We start from the raw sequence: 18,627 nt of genomic DNA on the forward strand, positions 1-18,627 counted from the left end.
ATGGAGGTCTTCTGCTACTCCTTTTCACAGGGTGAATTTCACCCTAAAATAATCTCTGATCTAAATAAAAATAGTTGCACTAGTGAGGCAAGAAACTGTGTCCTTTACAGTTGTTCTTACTTTTAAGAAGAGTCTAAAAAATTACTGTTTCAAATTTGGCCATATCCATTTTGGGGACAAAAACTAGGGAAAGTAATACTTTCTAAATAATAGATTCTATAATTAACTTGGATGAAGGTACATTAACAACAACCAGCAATCCACTGTTACAACTTTGCTTTCAGGGTCCAAGGAAAATCGGTGGTACTATATGTTTGCCTGATGTTAAAAGTGCTTAGAAATGAAGAACAAAATAAAAAGTGCTACAGACAACGTTAGTGTAATTTATGCATTAAATAGTAGAAGAAGATACTACAAATGGTATTATAAACCATGTTGCGAAGAGACGCTATGATATAGATTTCTTTAATCTCACGGTGTGCCAAAGAATTCCAGAACCTCTAAGTGTAAACACAGGATACAGGTGAGGAGAGAACTTGTAGCTAGGTCAGGAATTCATATTACTAAACGATAAGGTGCAGTATCTACATAGCGAGAAGTCATAGGATTGTCACTGCTGTTATTGCTATTTTTAGGGCAGGTAACCTGTATAATGCAAAAAGAGATCTTCACAGTGTTGTTACAGAAATAGGATAAGCTAAGTATATCAAGAAAAGACTGTGTTGAAAAAATGTTCTGCATATTAAGAGGCAAAACATTTCTCAAAACTGTTTCCAATATTAAAAAAAAAGGCATATTTTGTGCTTTCAAGATGTTTATCCTTGACTTGAGTATCTATACAATACATTTTATTTTAACATAAATAAAAACAAGGATAGGATTTGGAGTACTTAAAAGGTATATTTGTGCCTTTCATACTGAAAAGGTGTTGGATAAGTTTTTGTGAGACTCTTGAAAAACTGTTTACCAAGTCAAAATTCAGCTTCTAAGGAAGAAGAGAAATAACTCTCAGTGAAGGGATTGTTGTGGACAACTTTTTTTTTGCGGAAGGAGCAACTCCATACCTCTCCTAGAGTATCTTGCTTATTGGAGCAAGCAAAATTTTCAGCTGTGACAAACCAGAAAACATCAGATATCCCTGTAGTAACATACCACTCTAAACTTCGAGTGAAGAGATGGTAATGCCTCATAGATTACTTGTATGGAATCATTTCAGTAGGACTCGATTGGATGAATTAGTGTGTTTAGGCTTTTTTATTTTTTTAATCTTCCTAACATAGAGCTTCATGTGAGTGCATCAACCTCATATATTCTACCATTTAAGAAGTATGGTCTGAAGGAAGAGATTCCTCTCAGCTGCTTTCATGCATCAGTCATCAAAGGTCCATGCCTTACATAGTCACCGTGTTGTCTTTCTGCAGTCAGTGGAAAGAGGTAGAGATTTTTAGGTCACTATTCATCAGGGCTATTTCAGACAGAATAATCCTGTTCTAAAATTGCCTTTTTATTTCCTCAGACTATAGAGAGTCCACTGAGCCATTAGCTTAGTCTTGTGCGACTGTGTTCAGACGAATCCTGCCCAAGACGGTCTCACAGACACTGGGTACTTTGTTCTACCTGGAGACGAAAATCTGTTTACAAGTGGAGAGTAACATTGTACTTTGAATGCCTGACAGCCTTGACACATATTTTAGGACATTCAAGAGTGGACATATGCTCTGTTCTAAGTAGACACGAAGCTACATACTTTCCATAGTGACAAGTAGCTAATATATAGTTAGTGGTAATCATATGCCAGACAGCTATATAAAATTTTTAGGATTATTTCCTATGTGTTACCTCAAACCCTTTGTAGTTCTACATTTTCAGTAAGACTTAAGACTGTCTAGATATTCCTGTTTTTCTTTTAATGTAAGCTCTGAATGAACTTTCAACTTTGAGGTTCTCAGGAACAATTGACAAAGTGCTTTGACATCTTGAAATGCAGTTTTATATTGGGTGTTCACAAGGTCTATTTGAGTTTTACTTGAATGGATCCAGAACTAGATAAGCCAAACTTGAGCCTACATAAGAGGTTGCTTAGATACTCATGTTAATAGAGGAATTTTTTGAATGTGTTACAAACTCTGAGGATATAATCAGTATGTAAAAGTATATAGAGAGTGATCAGTTGCCCGTGTTGGCAAAGACTCATACAGAATGCCTGAAGAATGTAGAATTCAGCTTGAAATTTAACTCTGTATACCTAGCCTTTAAGAATCTTCCTAGAGCTTTCAGATCTATTGGGCTGTTTAATATTCTCCTGTGAGAAATGCCATAAGCTGTGTCACTGGGGAATTTAAAGAAATGCAAGAATACAGCATTAGAAAATACACTGTAATAATTTATTCTGCACTGGCAGAGTGGGAAGCTAACTTACCAGCTCTAATTTAAACAAGTTTGTGATCACGTGATTGTGAAGACAAATAAACTAATAAACTTCCACCATTAAAGGTCATATTTTTAGTTTATTTTTAAGATGCACCAGTTACTGCTTTTTGTCTTTAAATATTGTAATATTTTTTGTCATTTGACTCTGTTTCAACTAAAAAAAAAAAGAAAGAAATTTCAATCCTTTTGGATCCCTTTCTTTTATTTTTTTTCTTCTCCCCTCTCCGTACAACTGTCTCATTTGCTCAGCTATCTCCCTGCTCTGCAGTCTCTAGGAGATGTTTGTTGTTTCAGCCACATATTTGTTTGAATCAGTTGAATTAATTGCAAGAGACTAGCCTGGACATGAATAGAATATTGAGGCACCAGGCATAGTGGAGCACTGCTTGAAGTGTTAAAACAGCACCCATATGTAATTTCTTGGGATATGCACAGGGTTCACCTGAAAGGGCTGCCACTAAACACATTGAAATAATTGATTGGCAACTTTTGAAGCACCCATGAAATTTTCAGAGCCATGTTCTGTGAAGATAGGTATGATTTTTTTGCTTTATCACTTGCAACAGACAGAGTTAAAAACATTCTGAAAAAGAAGGTGGCTCTTTGATCCACTGGAGTTATTTAGAAAGCCACGGTACACCAAGAGAGGTTGTGTGATTTAATGGTATTTTTAAGATTTAAGGATTTAGATTTATCAAAGTGGGGAGTATAAACCCTTATTTCCAATAAGGTAGGGGAAGTGAATTTAACTGTTTCATGTAAGATTAACTGGTGAATCTTCAGTATGCTGTTTCTGTGTCTGAATATATAAATTACTCAAAACTCCAATGTATGTGAAAATTTAGTCTATGCTTCTGTTTGTCTTACTTGTAGCCTATGAACCAGAGAACACGCCTCCCTTTGGACAGCATTGCCATTCATGGAGTGGTAGAAAAGTTTTAGCACATGTGGAGTACTGAGGAATAACAGATATCCTAGTCTCCATAAAGCTACCATATGTCTAGGTATTTCCCAAAACACATTGCCTTTTCCTCCTGGAAATTTTGTAAAATGGACAAAAAGAAGTATTTAGTAACTGATCTGGGATTTCTGGTGTATAGGCAATCTGGTTAGAGCAATAGGTGTAGATGACTAGAAGTCCCAAAAGAACAGCTGCTGCTCAGGAACAGGTCAGCTGCATGTTTTTTGCAGCCTGCAAATCAAAACCTGAAAGCAACAGAAAGGAAGGCTTAATAGCTCCCTAGGAAACAAAATTTCAAAGGTATGCAAGCTCTTTACTATTTTCAATTAGCCTTTCTCTTTCTCATGAGCCTCATAAATTTATCTGTCCCATTAACTGAAACAGTCTCTTTATGTAAGGAAACTATTTAAGATCCACATAGGTGTACTCACTTTTTTTTTAATAAACCCTATTTTCTTGCCTAGTCTTTCCATAGTATACCTAGAATACAAGAATATGCTTTCTATCTTCCTCTTCATTTCCAGCTCAGTGTTGTCTTTTTTTTTCTTATATCCCATCTGGATTGTTGATAGGTTCTGCAGATTATGTGTCTTCTTTTTCAAGCTAACTCTTTTGTTGTACATACAGTATTATAAAGAATAATACAAATATGGTAAACTAATTAACATGTACGCAAATAAGGAATATTCATTCTTACTATTGAATCCCAAACATAAATATAAAAATTACATCATACTATTCTCATGAGAAGACATTGTATCTATTTCAGCAATACAAAGGACCATTCAAAACAACTTTGGGCAACAATGGAGAAATATCACACTGAAATTAGAGATGGAATTGAAATAACTGTTCAAGCTGGGATTTGTGCAGTGCAGGACCTCTGCAGAAGTGCTGTGAGGTATATTGAAATGTAGACATTTTATGTATCACTCAAAAGATTGCATATATGGCAGGAGAGTGTTGCGTAAGCTAACCAAATCGAGTTATGCATCCTGGCATAGAGTACTGTGCATTCAACAAATCTGTCATTCCTCATATCAAATCTTTAGGAAAGACCGTGGTAAAAGGCTGGACTGAACTATCTCTCAGAAATATGCTTTGTATTCCCTTTCTTATGCTTTCTTTTTCTCTGATGCTCAATGGCCAAAGAATTGGATGATGGAAGAGGCCAGGCATTCTTGTCTGGTACTAGTTCCAACTTTGAAAGAAAATTGACATGTAATAGCAGCTCTAAATTTTGTGCATGACATTCAGCCTGTTTGATGGAGGATACTATGAAAGATAAAAAGGATTTGAGAGAGCAAAAAGGATTTCAGTTGTTGTCCCGGTTATAGCAATGGTTTCTGAGGCTATCAGGGCCTAGAACAGTCTCCTGTGTGTGTTATTAGTTGTGCTTAATAAATCACTATCTGAACCAATATTAACTTGTGCATTCAGTCTGATGTAGAGTTAATCAGCATCCTGTCTTGCAAAACAGCATGGCAAGAATGTAAGAATTAGATTCTCCTTTATTTTTTTTTCTTTAAAGTGTACAAATCTTAAAAGAAATGTGTTAATATACATTTGCTAGACTCAGTAACAATACAAACAACTGTAATTCTGTCCTCACTGATGATGTGATGACTCCAACATAACATTATGTGCTGAAGAGGAGTTTTGCCCTATGAAGAAATGTAGAAGACAGGGTGACACCACTTACAATGATACAAAATATAAAATGTCTCAGCCACACATGGCACTTAGCAAAGGAAGTATCAGCTCTGGACTTATCCTTATGTGGTTCCTTTTAATTTGAGTAAACATCATCACATTGATGAGCGAGAGCAGTATACACTCAGCTTTTTGTTTTACTTGAATCAGGAGAGTATCTGGACCAGTTTTACTGCTGTTGGGACCAGAATTAATTTAATATCAGAAGAAATAATTCTGTAGGCAAGTATCAGTGCTTAGAGATATTTTCTTGGCTTACCAACTGCCTTCCCAGGCTGTTTTTATCTGATGCAGGCAAGCCTTTCTATGGTGCTTCTATCATTCATGTTTGCAGAGAACAGATATTGGCCTCTCATTCTGACTGCTGGCTAAAAGCAATGTTCTTTGGCATTGCTCTCAAATCCTCCAAGAGTCAACATCATCTTTTCCTGATAACTCTTTGTGTGCCTGATAAATATGTTTGCAGTTAGACCCATACTTAGACCCTAAATACTATTTCCCTGTGGGAAAAGACTACAAAGAAACCTAAGAAGCTTATGCGTAAAGGTAAAGCGTGTTTCTTTTTTTTTTCTTTTTTTTTTTATTTTTTTTTTTTTTAATTTTTTTTTTTTTATTAGGCCATTGTGAAGCTATTGCTATGAGTAAGTCATCAGAGCCATACTGGAGCGCAACATCACCTAGAGGTTTCATGGGAGCATATCAAGGATGGAAGTTACATCTCTAGTGTCCCTGAACTGTCTTCAATGTGGAGCTGAGTAACTTTGCAAAACTGTAAAATGTTAGTGGTGAGCCTCATTTTCATTGCTATGGCCTGAAGAATCAACCCTAGGGACAGTGAATCAGAGGATGCCTTGCAGAAGAATGTGCCCCACTGCTCATCTCAAGGCAGTCATGGATCCTTGGTGTTCTCCCATCTCTTCTTTCAGCCATGCTATCACCCTGGCAACACTAACAGGCAGGAACTAAGGCTGGATGTATCTTCCATTTGCTTGGGTGTATACTGAGATTTACAACTGACAGTTGCTTTGGTCCTGGCATAGACACCCTCAGGTTTGAAAGAGGTGAACAGGCAGTGTTCAATTTCTGCTCCTTCCCAGCCCCCGAATTCTGCATCACCATTACAACTGCACGTGCAGTAGAAACTTCATTTTGATAATGAGGTACTAACACTGAAAATTAGTATGTCTTCCCCTCTAATGCTCTAATAAAAACCTAACTCTCAAATGCTCTTAAACATAAAACCCGATCAGTGTAACTGATAATACCTGGGATGCAGCTCAGTAGGCTTCTCCTATACACAAACAATAAAAATTGAGAAGCGTGAATTACAGCCAGTTTCATACCTGCACTTGCCTCAAACTCGCTGCAAAGTCACTTTGGTGTGGCAAAAGTTGAGAATGTCCATGTGGAAACAATAATGTTCTGTGAAAGAGAGTAATCAGTGGGGGCTCTAATGTACCCTTCATCCCCATCCTTGTCAACATTAGCTACTACAGAGCAGTATCTTGGTGTGCAGCCTCTCAGCCATCAGAATGCACCTCAGAAATTCATGCACTTTTAATACATCAGAAGACCACTGACAATGGGAGGATAGCCAGGAAAAAATCATTATCTAGATTTTTTTTCTAAGGTTGTAGGGCAACTGTTTCTTTGTAGAACAATGAAAACTGACCAAGACACAGTAACTGCTTACAACTCCCTCTCTCCCCTTGCTCCCCAACCAATTTAACTTGCAACATCGAGACTCTCTAAAGACATTCATTTTAATTTCCACCAAATGTTTTGAGAATGTGCTACTTAAGGGAAAATAATATTTAAAAAAATATATGGAAGAGGCCTTTAGAGAGCTGAGGATACTGGTTGCTTCCTGAAAATCCTGTCAGGGTAAACATTTCAATAACTACTTGTTTTGATAGGAAGAATAGTTTAGAAAGGATAACTCTGGTTAATTCTCAGAATAGAATCTGTGGTTGTTCTCCACTAGTCTATGAGTAACCTGTGGCTCATAGTGAAATAAAACAGAAAGTTCTTTGTCTCTTAAAGGAACACAATTGCAGAAAAGCTCTAATTTGTCTTACTTTTTTACATTTGCAGATGACCTAGTAACATCCACGTTATTTGGTGTGTGATCATTAGGATTTTTCTGACTCTAGATGTTTTATTCTGTGATTACATGCATGTTAAATATCAGTGTAAAATGGTGAATAATAAATTGGGTGCCACTGAAAAAACCAAACAAACAGACAAAAACAACCAGCCAAGAGCATTTATTTACTGCTGTTTATGTTGAAAAGGCTGAAGACAATGGAAAAATGTACTGAATGGAACAAGCAAGAATTGCCACCCTGTGCTTTGCATGTTAAAAGTAATGAGAGTAGTCCAAACAAAATTATCTGTATTCTGTTCAACTTTGGCTTGAAAACATCACACAGTTCCACCGAATAGCTTAATTGCCTAGTATAGCGTAATTACTGGCATGGAGAGTAATATAATTTATGTGTCTGACCATGAAATGAACCAGGGAAACTGCTGCTTTTTAACAGCTTGGTTTTGACTTATCTGGGCTTTAGAACTGTAGTGTAAATCCAGATGTGATCATTGCAGTGGAACCTCATGTTTCACGTTCCTTCATCCTGGCGTTATGGACTTCTGGGTTTTGTGGATCCCCAAAACCATCACACGGGGAATTGCACATTGTGCCTCTGGGACCCTGGGTAGGGGTGGGAATAATTTGTCCTGCTGGACCTCAGCCATTGTGGAAATGGGGTGAGAAATGCTGGGGAGCTTATAGAATACTACTAAAGCTGATCCACTTCTTAAGCCAATAAAAATTCTAAGTTGTGCAAGTCTTTAACAGGGCAGTTTTAGTGACTCTTTTCTATTTTCTGTGCAGTGAACATGCATTACGGTCATGCTATTTATTTAACTAACTTCCTCAGGATGCTCTAAATAGTGAATATAAAGATGTTTTCCAAGCATTTTTATCTACTTTGGTGTGTTCATAATATAATGCTTACCTGTGTCATTTGCAGGAGGAGGTGATTCTCACCAGTTAGAATAGCAGACAGTGTTGGTTACATGCCTAGGTGAGATATTTCAGGCTAAAGCTGTGTTTTGGAAACAAGCTTCTACCTGGGTGTGTGTTTTCTCATGTAGTAGCTTCATGTACAGTTTTTTATGTTCCTATAATTTCCCAAGCCAAATGAATCTTCTGTTTGCTTCTAGTTATTTTTAGAACAGACTTGTCATTGTTGCATGATTAGTCTTTTGTTAATATTGTGTTCAAATATATGTGAAGATAAATATGGATAAGAAATAGATGCCGCACACTGTAGTGTTGAGAATAACTACAAGTTTATTCTTTGTTGGAACACTCTTTGGTGTGATGGAGAAATTGTATCTCATGGGGAAACATGCTGCCAGTGTTTCTTTGAATTGTAGATGCTTAAATATGGCTTTCTTTCTTTGGAAGTAAATATCAGCCGTCAGGTTTACAAATTTTGCACTAAGTATAAATCAGTTATAGAAGAGTAACACTTGCATATCATGTCTGATTAAAAGATAGTTCATGCTGATAGTAATATTGGTAATAGCTCTGTTGAATTTTGGATTTATTTATTTTTTTAAGAGAAAATAACCTTTTCAATGTCATTTTATTAGAGACAGACTGCATGACCTAGCATGTACCATTCAATACATTATCTAGACATGTTTCTTATTCTATATGCATTAGTGAAGGCATTTTGTGAACATTATGCATTTAAAATGAACTGAAATAGCATCCAAATTATTTTTATGTGGGCTTCATCTACTCAGTTAATTCAGTTTAAATGCAATTGACTTTCAATTGTACTGAAGGCATGAATATTCTATTATTTTGTTGTCAAAAATGACAGAAAAGATGCTGGCTCTTTCTCCTGCTGATAGCAGAACTTAAACTTTCTGGCAAACAATTTTTTTTTTTTTGTAGGGGTTTGTTTTTTTTTTTTTCTTTTCTTTTTGTTCCCCTCTGTCATTTGCAGCATTCAAGACAACTTTTTTGGGGAGACATTGTCTTGTCTTGTTTTGTTTTGTTTTGTTTTTTAAAGTTGTTATATTGGCTAGGACTTAGTATTCTGACTACAGGTTTTCCCTGTCTGACCCTGTCATTGTTATACTGGCTATTACTTTTTGAAGGCACTGAGTAGGAAGTATGTGATAATGATGAAAAATTTTCTCCTATGGTGCCTTTAGTCAAATAGTCTTTGCTCTTCTCTTTCCTTTAACTTTTCCTTGACATCTGTACCTGGAGTTCACTAGCTGTTCTCAGTGAATACTCTGCATAACCGCTGACATGTAGAGGGAGATGAGTGGGATCATGTGCAGGTTCATCCTGACAAGTATTGAATCAAAACCCATTATTAGTTACTTAAAAATAAATAAATAAAATAAAACACCATGACAAATAAGAAGCAACCCCCACCCCAATACCTGATGAAGACAGATAACCTGTCACATGGAGTGACAGCAAATTGCAAATCCATCTTGATGATGATACATATTTTTTTCCTTCTCAACAGGTTCACAGTCAGGATGTAACCTTCTATAAAATGGAAACCTGTGAAGAAAGATACAGATAGCAGTTGGAGTTACAAGTTGTGGATGAATATTCCTCTTCTTAAGCATCAGCTTTTTAAAACGCTATGGTGATTTGGATAGTCCCAAGAGTGAACTGCAAAGTTTTCCTCAGCTCAGTCAACGGGTTTCTTAGTCATTTCTCCAAGTCATTGTTGTTCAGCCATGGTGTGTGATGGGAAAACCACCACGTCTCTGTGTTTGTAGCCCCTGTTCTTTGGGTTAGTTTGCTGTATTGCTGAACCAGTTTCATTTTGAAGGGCAAGGAGTGAATGTGATGGATTTATCTTCAGAGATGAACAAACATGGAAGGAATCCAGTAAGTCATAAACTAGAAGATCAAAAGAAGGTAAGATTATTTTTAGTTATGTGTAATTATATTTGAAATGGTTGCAAACTCCTCAATTTTTATTTTTTTTAGTAAACTGGAAATTAATGTGCTTTTGAGCATAGTCTGCTATGCTCACACACTATTGCAGTACAGCGAGCTCCTGTTACAGGACTCAGTTTCTTTGTCATCCATTAGTTTTCTTTCTAATACTGTTTGATTGCCTGGTAATTTTGTGCTAAAAGCTCCCTGAATTTGTCTAGAAAATTGGTTGGCAAAACTGTACTGCTGAGTTCATGGCCGAGACCTGCTGATCCAAAGCATCTGACATCAGCCTGAAACTGTTTGAGATCTTTGTCTTTTACAGTGGATGTGTAGATATACCCTTCCCATTGTGTCCTCCCAGTAGTTCTGCATAATTTGATGAATTGTTTTTCCAGTTTTACCCTTCAGTACCCAAGGTAGTTTAGTCATGTAATTTAATGCTTCAGCAATATGGGAGATCCTTTTGGAAATCCCACTTCTGTACCAGACCATCCCAAAAGGCTTATCTTGTCAGTTCATCTCCTTTACTTATGCATGCTATGGTCTGGAAATTTTTCTAATGCTTATTTCATAAACATCAGTTTGATGCTCTTTAATACCTTTGGGTTCTTCTATTTTCCTATGCTTTATTGATCTTTTGATATTACATTCTTAGATTTTTCCTGAAAAAAAAAAAAAGGTGTGGCTCTATTTATTTATTTTTAAATCTCTAGTTTATTTAAAGTTTAAAACTCTGTTATACTTCTTGTTCCTGGTGTAGCATTTTGTGGCTGTGATGTTCTTCATACTAGGCCTTTAAATGAGATTTACTGTCCTCTTTGAACTGTTGCATAGGTTCAGTGGGGCTGTTAATATCCAGATCATGTATTATAGTGCATGTTGTGTACTTTATTATTTTACAGGCTTATTATAAAAAATGCTGCTGGGCTGGATTTTGTTGGTATGAGAATTTTGGTATGAGAGGTCCTAGATAATGTTTTAAAGAATTTTGATCTTGTTTGGGAAAAATACAAATGGGGGAATTAATGGACAGCATAAACGAAACAATTTTAAGACCTAGAAAATAAAATACTTGGTTTTAGTGACTCTTAGATTTGTATGTGTTAATCTAAGTCATTTGGTCACAACCAATAGCCCTTTTAAAGTGCAGATAATTGCAGGGAATATACCATGATAACACAAGTGATGAAATTATTGCAAAAATACACGCAGACTTGGAGTGTGTTTTTTGTAATGGAAAAGACACAGAGGTATGTGATAGGAGAAAACTGGTTTAGAGCATGAGGCTTTCTCCAACTCATAATTCCCACCATTCTGGTGGCACAAAAGAAAAGTTGAGAAATGTTAGCATCAATCTCACCATTCAGTGACCTGTTTTCTGAACCATTGTTATCTGATCTGGAATTGAGTATGCTCGAGTCCCCACTTCCCCCAGCCTTATTTCAAAAGGATTTTTTCTCCATTCATGTCTAATACCTGCAGATTCACTTCTGGAGACTGACTCTTCAGATTGCTTAGGAGGAGAAAGTTTGTTTCAAAGAGGATCTATTGTACCTCAAGGTCAAATGTTTCCTTTGAGCCAGTCTGTGGATGTTTTATCCAGCTGCAGAACTATGCAGAGACCACCGAAGTCTCGGCAGCTGTTAAAAGATTCTGCTCCTGTGGTGTGGCTGATACTGAAGAAGTGAATGTGATGATAATAAGCAGAAGCCTAGTTAGTTGTCAGTATATTCAGAGAGCCTTACTAGTAATTCAATATCACTGATATGCTAGAATCATATTTATTATGGAAGGTTAATATTTTAGTAAAATAAGGCTTTAAAAGTGATGGGGAAACACAAGAACAAGTAGTAATTTTTTTTCTATTTCTTTATACTGCATTGATTGTAAAGCACATTTTGAAATTTACTAGATAGAAATGAGTGAAATAAAGAGGACAACTTTACAAAATATTGGCTAACTTGCTAACTGGCATGGATGCTCTAGTGGTGTTCTACTTGGATATGAACAGGCAGAAGTCACGCTGAATCTCTCGATAGACCATGTTCTGTAAAGAAATGAAAAATATTGTGTTCTGGGAAGACTCAACTGTTGTGTTGCTGCATAAGGTGTTGTCACTGGATGTTTTCTGCATGAGGTATTTAAAAAAAATAAAATGGAGAAAAGACTTCATGTTAATTAAGGATAGGAAACTTGTCAGGTAGTTTGCAACTGTGCTTTGGCATTCAGCTTTTCTAATAATTTCATAGCTATATACATGCTGTACAGTTACTTTCTTATGATCTCTATTTGGGCCTGGACATCTATATTTATATAATTTTCATGTTGTTAGTGTATGAACTATCACGTCTGTAGGGCATTCAGATATACTCCTTATCTCAGAAACCATCAAATGCCATTGTCTGCATTTTAATTAGGTGCCTGGTCCTTTTATGGCTGCAGAACTATTAAACTCCTTTGCCTTTCTGTAGCTGCAAGATGCAATTACAGTTTTGATGCCTGGCAATGGTCTGTTTATGTTTGTGGCACTGGAAAGTGTCTCTGGGCTGATACTCAGTGTTTGACACTCTTGCGTACAAAATGAGGCTTGGGTATGAAATGAGAACGTTTGGTAACTGTGTAGAAGCAGGAGCCCAATTTCTGTGGCTGAAGTGCTGATGAAAGAAGGGAGGCAGGCTAGAGAGGAAAAACACTTTGAAAGATCACTGTAATCAATTAATTTGACGTGCTACAGCAAACAGGCATAGGACTTCCCTCTATAAATTCTTCTGGCTGGGTATGAAGCCTCAGGAAATTGGTAATGAGCTGGAATGGGTAGTTCTGTTGTGTCCATCAGCTTTATCTGCTTGAGGACCATGTGTCCATGGTATCTCTGTCCAAAACACATCCTTACTTCCTCCAAGCTGGTTATGTGCCAGACATATCCCTCTGTTTATGTAGAGATTTCAGGTTAAATGCTCTGCTTCTGGATCTATTTACCTTCCCCACAGTATGCTGTAATTTCTTATTTAAAAAATATGATACTATTCAAGGCATTAGGACATAAGTGCTAGTAAGTACCAAATGCATGTGTTGCTTTTTACATTATGGTGTGCAGGTTCATGATTTTAGCACATGGAAATAGTAGAGAGAGCTATGAATTAGCAGTTTGAATAACAGGTTTCTATAGGCAATGTGCCGCAAATAACCATATTAAAAATCAGAAAAGACTGCTTTATCTATCTGTATTTCATCATTCAGCAGGGTCTTTCTGGTTTCAAATTCAACATAACAATTTGTAGTCTGCTGGCACATACATGATCTATACTAGTCACATCTGTAAAATAAATACCCAAAATTTCCCGACTACTCTAGTCATTTAATTTTAATGTTTTCCCCTACAAAAAGTCCCACTGCAGCCATTTCTCTGGCACACTATCCAGGTTACTTGGTATCTTGGAAGAACACCTGCTTGCTGCAGACAAGGAGAGCCAAACCTCTGAACGGTGCTGCAGCTGTGGCCAAGTTAAAGTCTTGAGGCTGAGGGTGTCCATCACCATGAGCATATGCATGTGTGTGAAGCAACATACAGGCAAATACCCTCAAATATCATTTACGTACTTGGCCCCATCTAAACCTATATGATTGTTTCACAACTAAAGTAATGCACAAAATGCCTACCATTAACAGTAGTACTCTGTCCCTTAGGGATATGGCATATCTGCTTTGTCTTCTAACCAATGTCTAGGGCATTTCAGGCAAGCCCACTGAGTCCCTATCCTGACTCCCACTGAAAGGTATGTGCCTAGATTTGAAATCCACCCTGCAGAATACAGCAGTAAAGATATTTGTGCAGAATTGCTAGCTTCTAAAATAGGAACCTTTGCACCTGCACTGACACATGGCTTGCAGTTCTGCACACCCACATTTTTTGCTGTGGTCAGAGGGACAGTTTTGCATCACATTTAAAATGTCTTGACCAGAGCCCTTGGTCCTTCTGGTTAGAGGCTGATCCAAACCAAATGAAAATGAAGGGAAGTTTTTAGTACTTCACCACCACCCTAACTACATGCTTTAAAGCTGAATATGAGAAAGTGCAAGGATCTCAGTTGTTTTCAGAACAAATTACATTATTTGCTTCAGTCTTTCTTTTTGTAGGCAGATGAACCACTGAACACAGAGGGATTTTTAATAGACTCTGAGACTACTGGTCAATAATTAACCATAATTTATAAGTAGGAATATTAAACAAATGTCTACTGTTGAATGTTTTGGTGGTCTCCCCAGTAGCCATTTGGAGACTGACTATCTAATAATTAACCAGTTTTTGTTTGATACGGTAAAATAGTAGTTTACTATCAAAAGCATCAGACAGTCCTTTAAAAATCAAGGTAAGAGAAAAGGTTTAGAAGAGATAGATAAAACAGGAGTAATCAGCATGTACATAACACTGTTCCTCCACTGCTACCTGCTTTGTCTTAGCTGATATTCAGCATACGGGAGTAACATTTTGGGAAAATCAGATATTGTCATCATGAGGCAGTTGAGCCAGGAGCAACATCTGTTCTCACGAACATGCTCATAGTGCTGTGTCTGTGCTCCCCATTTTCATATCTCAGTTCTCATTTTTATGACTAATGCGATAGTTACCCAACAAATGTTTTTTTTTTAAAAAAAACAACGGCCAGTGTTGTTGCTATTATTATTTAATAGCTCAATTTCATTTGTGGACATAGGATTTGGAATGTTGCTTGTTATCTCAACAAAGTTGATTTCTCCCATTCTGTTATTATTTTTCCCTCTGAAGCTGTTCTAATTAAGCTTTGTCTCCCACCCATTCTCCCCATCCCAGTCCCTCCTACACAAATATACATACATATATATATGCACTGTGCATTTTCATCCATCTGCCAATCTGTGTCTCTGTCAGACGATGCTTTGCAAACAACTGGAGGTCTAAAGATTCGGTGAAGGGTCAGAGATTCATAAGCTCAATGTTCACTATTATCCCTTATCTCTCAACAACTGGCAGGTTTGTGTTGTGTGTTGTGGTTTTGGTGCTTTTTTTTTTCCTCCCTGGTACATATATTTAATGATTTACCCAAAAACAGCAGGGCAAGGGGATAGTTAGAGGTCTACAGGGATGAGGGGAGAGATTCATTCTTTTTGTTTTGCTGTCATTTTCTCTTCAATGCCTTTGAATTATGCAGAGATAGAGAGCCCATCCAGCTGATAAGAAGAAATGGGCTATGGAAATAAAAGTACAGTTGCTTCCCAAATTCTTTGGTGCTACAGCCTGTCATACATTACCTCTGTCTTTCCCTTAAGCTCTCTGTCTCCCTACTCCATGAGTTTTCTGTCTCAAAATTTATGCTAGAAAGTCTTAAATAATTTTCCTCTTTGTTAAATCTCTATGGGGCCCCACCACCTGACTCCTCTCATTCTCCAAAATTGTTCTGTGCACTCTGCTAGTGCAGTTGTTCCAATTAAAAAAAAAAAAAAATCCTTACAGGCTCAATAAATGTTATTAAATATCATTTTATGAAATATGAAACTCACATTAAATAATGCATGAATTCATACCCTTGGCTGCATGTTTATATTGTTTTTTTCCCCCCTCCTATTAGAGAACCATGACATAAATGAGATAGTACACATTTCTATCATTTAATGATTTTTTCTTTGCCTTCTCTAAGCCACTATCTGCAACAAAGTCTCAATTTCAGAGCAGTATTTTGACCCAGTGCTGCAGCAAAGCAGTTGAGAAATTAAATATTATTATATTTTTAAAAAGGTGCTGGCTGTATTTGTTATTTCAGTAGTTTGCCTTGGTTTCTTAGCTGGTTGCTATTCTTTCCACACAGCATTTTCTTTAAGCTGTTGCTGTTAGTGCATGCCTGATAACCAAATAAAACTTGTTTCAGAATACCAGGTAAAAGTTGTACCAGGATGTCATCACTGTCTGGTTGGCAGGAGCTCAGCTGCTTTGCAGTTGTTTGTGCTGGCAGATTTTTGTGTAATCAGATACCTGAAATGAATACTATTGTGTATGTACACATACAACATGATTTTGGATGTACACTACAGAGTGAGAGGAAGAAGGTGCCTTTTCATTCCAGTTGGCTACTTTTTCCTCCCCCACTTCCGACTCCTGCCAAACAAGTAATCTTATTACTTAATGGCCTTGGTCTTTTCTTACTACTAAAGGCACAATTTCCCATTTCTACCAATTACATTGCTGTTAATACATATGCAAAGATAGATTTAGGAGTCTTGTTTCAAATGGACTTATCTAATTTAGAATAAGATACAATGGCTCAAAAGCAGAAAACAGCGAAATTCATGAAGGTAATATATCACAATTACTCAGTTTGCTTTAGGACACCTTGCTGGTTACAAAGTATCTTCGAGGTTTTCATTTGTCAAGTATAAAAGAAAAAAAGGCTAGAGGCTTTCTGCCATAAATCCCATCTTTTGATTGCTACTGCTGTTAACTTTTTAAAAAAAAGCTCTTGTTACCCTCAGGACAAAGAACAATTTAAGTGATAATAAATAGCTAAAGCAGTAAATAAAGTCACGTGACTTTCTTTATTGTTTCTCTGCAGTGGCATTGCAAAATACAGAAATCACTGTAATAGTGTTTTCTTGCTCTTACTGTTATTGGTTTTTTTTAAGCGTTACAAAATAATATTTGTTTAGCTACTTTTGTCTTGAAATTGTTGTCTGGGAAAATCTGCTGTACTTTGAGGATGACATGCAGATTGGGGAAGGGTTGGGCTCCTGAAATAGTATGGAACTGTGGCCTGTCTTTTCCCTTCTAAGCAGGAACACAGGCTTGAGAAGCAGTTGCACAGAGCACTGCATGGTGGAGAATCTGAATGGAGGCTTTAGGTGATCTTGCACTAGGACATAGTTTTGGGATTTTTATCATTCAACTTAATGAAGATCAATACCTTCAAAAACCTTTTGAGGTTTTTGCCATTTAAAATCTGATCTTTGCAATGGGGATGGTCTCATAACAAATGCATTATGGGTCAACTATCCTGCTTGCTGACTTTTCTTGAGTATTTCTTTAAATCCTGTGGATTATCCTGTATCAAAATCTGAGTTCAGGGTAAACCCCTATTTTTCTCTCTCCCTTCCCTTTGAACTTTTCATGGGATTTTTTTTTTCTACTCTGAACAGACTGTTTACAACAAAGGCTAAAAAATATATAGCCAGTATTCCTCTCAAAATCTTGGGAAGGGTAAGTAAAATAATCTGAACCTCCTGCTTGCTCTAGTTCTGCACTAAAGCTGTTTGTCTGACAGACTAGACATAACTAGAGCAGTCTTGTTACAGGTGTAACTAAAGACACGTTCTGCTTTGATAATTCTGCTTTTACCTTAAATGGAACTCACTGCTGTGCTTACAAAGTAGTTGAGAGGATTTTTATTGTTGTTACTGCATTTGTGTTGGGCTAATTTCTCTAAGTAGTTCTATATTGCTACCTTGGGATTTTAACTGGGTCCTAAGCTCAGGCCAAGGTCTCTGCATCTTCCTGGTGATCTCTGCATTCTTGCAGTACAAGTAAAGTATTACAAATTCTGTTGAATTTGTGTGGTGTGGATGGAAGTCCTACATATTTGCTTCTCTAATTCCACTGCAACTCTTAATGTTTGAAATTGGAAGGAGAAGCAGCTGGTGCTGCTGCTGTTATCAGAAGAAATGAAGCAGTGAGGGCCTGTACTGCAGTGTGCCTTTGTGGCAGGGATTTAAACACTTTCTAAGACTACATTTTATACATGTTAAAGCAAGAAGTCTCTTGTGAGACTATGTTGTGTGCCTACTTGTAAAGCAGATCTAATCTTTTAAACTCATTTTAAACAGGTCTAGCCTTAAGCAGTGTATGAGAGGACAACCCTACCTGGTATCGTGACTTTCAGCTTCTGAATAGAAACATCTGGTGGAATCATTGTCTGTTTACCAACAACAATTAATAGTCCCAAATTAAACCAGATCTCGTTTTCCTAGATACAGTATGTAAATATGGACTCCAAATAGAAAGAAAGAGAAAGAGTCGACAAAGCTTGGTATAGACACAGAAATGTTATGCAGGAAAGTTTAAAGCCTAGCATCTACAAATGAGTGTTCTAGAATTTTTGCCTGCTTACTAAGGGAAATGCATGTGGAAAAAACAAACAAACAAATCCCAGCATGAACAACAACAAAAACCAGCTTACACCCCTATAGAATTAGGGTCAAGATGTATTGCTCAGATTGCATTAGTTTTTCACATGAGTTTCATAATACAGGAAGTCCTTAATGTGAGTCTCTAGATTCTGGGAATTGTACCAGAATGGAAGACTATGCTTTATTACAGCTTAAACTGAAGAGTCAGGGTGCACCCCTGCTGTGTACCAGTCAAACAATACTGCTGGGAGATGGTTCATTTTTATTTTTTAATGCCTAGGTACTGGTATCCGCTGTTCTCCAGTCGTCAAGTACAAAAGAATGCAAAGGCAGGGAAGAACTCTGGAAATGGTTATCATTTTATTTAGTGTAAACTTCCTTTCAC

General features: G+C 36.9%; 1 protein-coding gene across 1 annotated transcript in view; it reads left to right on the top strand.

Moving 5' to 3' along the window:
* The window catches only part of NAV3 (neuron navigator 3), a 554,398-nt gene that overhangs the window by 137,196 nt on the left and 398,575 nt on the right, over positions 1-18,627 (top strand). The window contains exon 2 of the mRNA XM_071799425.1: positions 9,664-10,067. Coding sequence (XP_071655526.1) covers positions 9,996-10,067 — 72 coding nt within the window. The 5' untranslated portion in view covers positions 9,664-9,995. The remainder of the gene's footprint in view (positions 1-9,663; positions 10,068-18,627) is intronic.

This window comes from Patagioenas fasciata, chromosome 1 (genome assembly GCF_037038585.1).
Source record: "Patagioenas fasciata isolate bPatFas1 chromosome 1, bPatFas1.hap1, whole genome shotgun sequence".
NCBI lineage: Eukaryota > Metazoa > Chordata > Aves > Columbiformes > Columbidae > Patagioenas > Patagioenas fasciata.